This window comes from Cynoglossus semilaevis, chromosome 1 (assembly GCF_000523025.1).
Source record: "Cynoglossus semilaevis isolate Cse_v1.0 chromosome 1, Cse_v1.0, whole genome shotgun sequence".
Classification (NCBI taxonomy): domain Eukaryota; kingdom Metazoa; phylum Chordata; class Actinopteri; order Pleuronectiformes; family Cynoglossidae; genus Cynoglossus; species Cynoglossus semilaevis.
In genome coordinates, this window is record NC_024307.1 from 1593409 (window position 1) to 1596579 (window position 3171).

The following is a 3171-nucleotide window of genomic DNA, read 5'->3' on the forward strand; positions in this document are numbered from 1 at the left end:
ATTACCTCCTCCCCCTCCCAGTCTTCCTCACCCAGGTGTGTTTCCACCCAGATGGCTCTGTGCAGTTGGACGGGAGAGTCGCTCCTGGGTCTCTCCTCCCCCTTCTCAGGTGAAGGAGTCCTGGTGACCTGGTGAACAGCGTCGGCGGCTGTTGGCGCGGACGACTGTGACCCCAACCGTATTCCCGTCAGCGAGCTGCTGTGACCGTTCCCGCCCACTTTCACCGAGGTTTTCTTTGAAGTTAAAGAGATGGACGTGAGGTTGGGGGACCTCGGACTGTCGGGGGTCTGGGACGAAGGGACTACGAACGTCATCAGGGTGGTGGCGCTGACGGGGGACTCCTCGCGGTGACCCTCGCTGTCGGTCAGGATGCGCTCCTCCAGCTGAACGTGCAGCTTCTTGTTCACCTCCTCCACCACCGACTCTGCGAAGCCTATTCCCGAGTTCAACTCCGTTATGGGGGTGGTGGGAGTGACCCTCCCAGAATTCCCTTCTTTTTTGGTTTTGCCGAACCCATCGACGTAGACCTCCCTCACGCTGCCCCGACCGCTGCTGTCACTGTCTGCGAACGGGAGCTCCGCCTCGGTGGTCGTCAGGGAAATCCCACTGGGAGTGGAGCTGCGGCTGAGGGCGTCTCCCCCCGCCGCTCTGCCCCACGGCCCGTCTTTTCGTGAAGGGGTGGGGGTCTTCAGTCCATCCTCTTCCTCACAGAGACCCGGTGACCCTGAGGTGGACGGGGGCGACGTTGGGGAGCAGGCCCCGCTGGAGGCATCGGAACTGTTCCTGCTCTTCTTCCTCTTAGTGAAGAAGCTGCTGATGCGGTCCAACACTCCCCGCTTCTCCTCCGAACTCTGCAGCCAAACAAACGACAAACAGACACAGTTAACCAAAGGTCAAAGGTCAAAGGTCAGGCCTAAACTTTAGCCCTGGAGACGACTGAAGATCAAAAGATTTTAATGATTGTTGTTGTTGTTCTGGTGGTGTACGGCCCCACAGATCAGTGGGCACTGAGCACTAGTACTACTGTAGTACTACTGTAGTACTGTAGCCCAGCCAACTCAGCTTGGCCTCCTCACAGACAACATGGTGCAGTACCATGTTTTCAACACTCATTCAACACAGAGGGGCGCTGTTTCACACGTCATAAATCGGAGACGACAGTGTTTTCATTCAGAATCCCGACTCATCTCGACCTCCGCAACAAGACGCCACTGACTCCGACCTGTGCTGTTGTAAGTAGTCGTTCCCTACGACTCGGAGCTGCACGTGTCTAAAGTAAAGAGAGGAGTCGTTGCTGAGAGTCAACAAACTACAGTCCTGTGGTTGAAGTAAAACATTGACCTCCAGTTTCTGAGTTTAGCCTCGGTGTTAGCCGCCGGCTAATGTTCTTATTTGAATGTCCAGGAAGTGAATGAGCTGTCTAACTAACAGCTAACAGGTGGCAGCAGAAACTCATCTGGTGAAGATGATCGTGTCTCTTTCTTCAGTTCCTGCCACCACAGCGGTGTGGTGTTCAACTAAACAGGCCCAGGGTTCACACTGACTCAGTAAATTGTTGAGTGTAGGAAAATATCGGTACAATGAAGTATCACGATATTTTATCCACGATACCGTATTTGCAAACTGTCAAATATTCGTATTTTTAGTTGAGTATGATGACAGTTTTACTACAAGTAGATTATACCTATAGTATCGCAGTATATCTCAATATATATATAGTATCGTATACTGTTGCTCCTGTATGACGATACGTGTCGTATCGACGGGTTATTGACAATACACAGCCCTCGAAGTAACTCATCATTATATTTCACTGCATGTACTCTGTGGTACATTTTTGATTTGTACTTCAATGAGGGAGTTTTTTATTGTTAAATATGTGGCGTGAAAAAAACCCGATGGTAAACACTGAACTAACTTTTGTTACAGTGAGGTTTTTTTTTTTTAGTTCATCTCATGTGATCTGATTCACACCGACCAATCACGAGGCTCGCTGACGTTAAACTGTTTAGTGGTTAAAGGGTCATTCCTGTGATTATTGAAGCAATAAAACATTGTAAAAATGCAATGTCAGCAAAACTTCAAAAACTTCACACTCTTCACACACACACACTTCACAGCTCACGGAGGCAAAGACAACGTGTTGTCACAACACACACACACACACACACACACCTCTACAACACCCAGATTCATTGTATTAACGGCACATGTTACGACAAGCACTAACGTACCATCTGGACTTCCTGAAACCTGAAACATTAAATTCCTCTGGGGGGCGCTGTCCGGTTACAGCAGGGGTGTTCCCACAAAAGCTCAAAGATATTTAAAAAAAAACAAAAAACTAGGTACATCAGAGTAATCCTTCAAAGTCCAAGTGCCTGTAAAGTCCTGGTCCTGGTCCTGGTCCTGGTCCTGGTCCTGGTCCTCTGCAGCGTCAGTGTCCCAGCTGTGACTCACTGGAGGACACGGTCATTTGCATCACAGTGACAGAGAGAAGGCAGGTCACATGGTACGATCCACTCACTCCAGTGGGTGTGGCCCCCCGGGGGGGGGGGGGGGGGCGGCCCCGCCCTGGGACACCAGGACCGTCTCCTGCTTAAAATAGACGGGAGTCTGGAGGGTGGAGGGTTCTAACAGCCAACTGTACCAGAACTCACGCAGTAGTACTCACTTTAGTAGTACTCACTTCAGTAGTACTATTTCTTATATGAAGAGGTACTGGGTGTTTGTGACTGTAGTACTCTGTAGTATAATTTTACTATGCAAACACCATGGAAAGACAGAGCCCGGCTGGGTTTTCCAGTTCATGTCTAAACAAAAGACAGGAAATACTCAGAAAAACACAGCAGTACACACACTGTGGTCACACACACACACACACACACACACAGACAGACTCCCACCGACCACATATTAGACTGTCACTGCTCTCATGACACCACATCACAGTCTGCGTGGGGGGGCGGAGTATGATTTTGAAAAAACTGTAGCGTCTGCTTCAGATTTAGGAAGGATTTTCTGGTAATGACATTGTCTCGCCTCGGAGAAAGCAGATGAAGGATCATGAAGGTTGTGGGATTTCCACTGTTAAAACAGTCACATTAAACCACGTCTGTTTTGAAGGATTAAACCTGTCAGTTGCGTCGAGGTTTTTTTTGTTCCAACGCC

General features: G+C 49.4%; 1 protein-coding gene across 1 annotated transcript in view; it reads right to left on the reverse strand.

The window, feature by feature from the left end:
- The window catches only part of crybg1a (crystallin beta-gamma domain containing 1a), a 31668-nt gene that overhangs the window by 26847 nt on the left and 1650 nt on the right, over positions 1-3171 (reverse strand). The window contains 1 exon segment of the mRNA XM_025058415.1: positions 6-851. Coding sequence (XP_024914183.1) covers positions 6-851 — 846 coding nt within the window.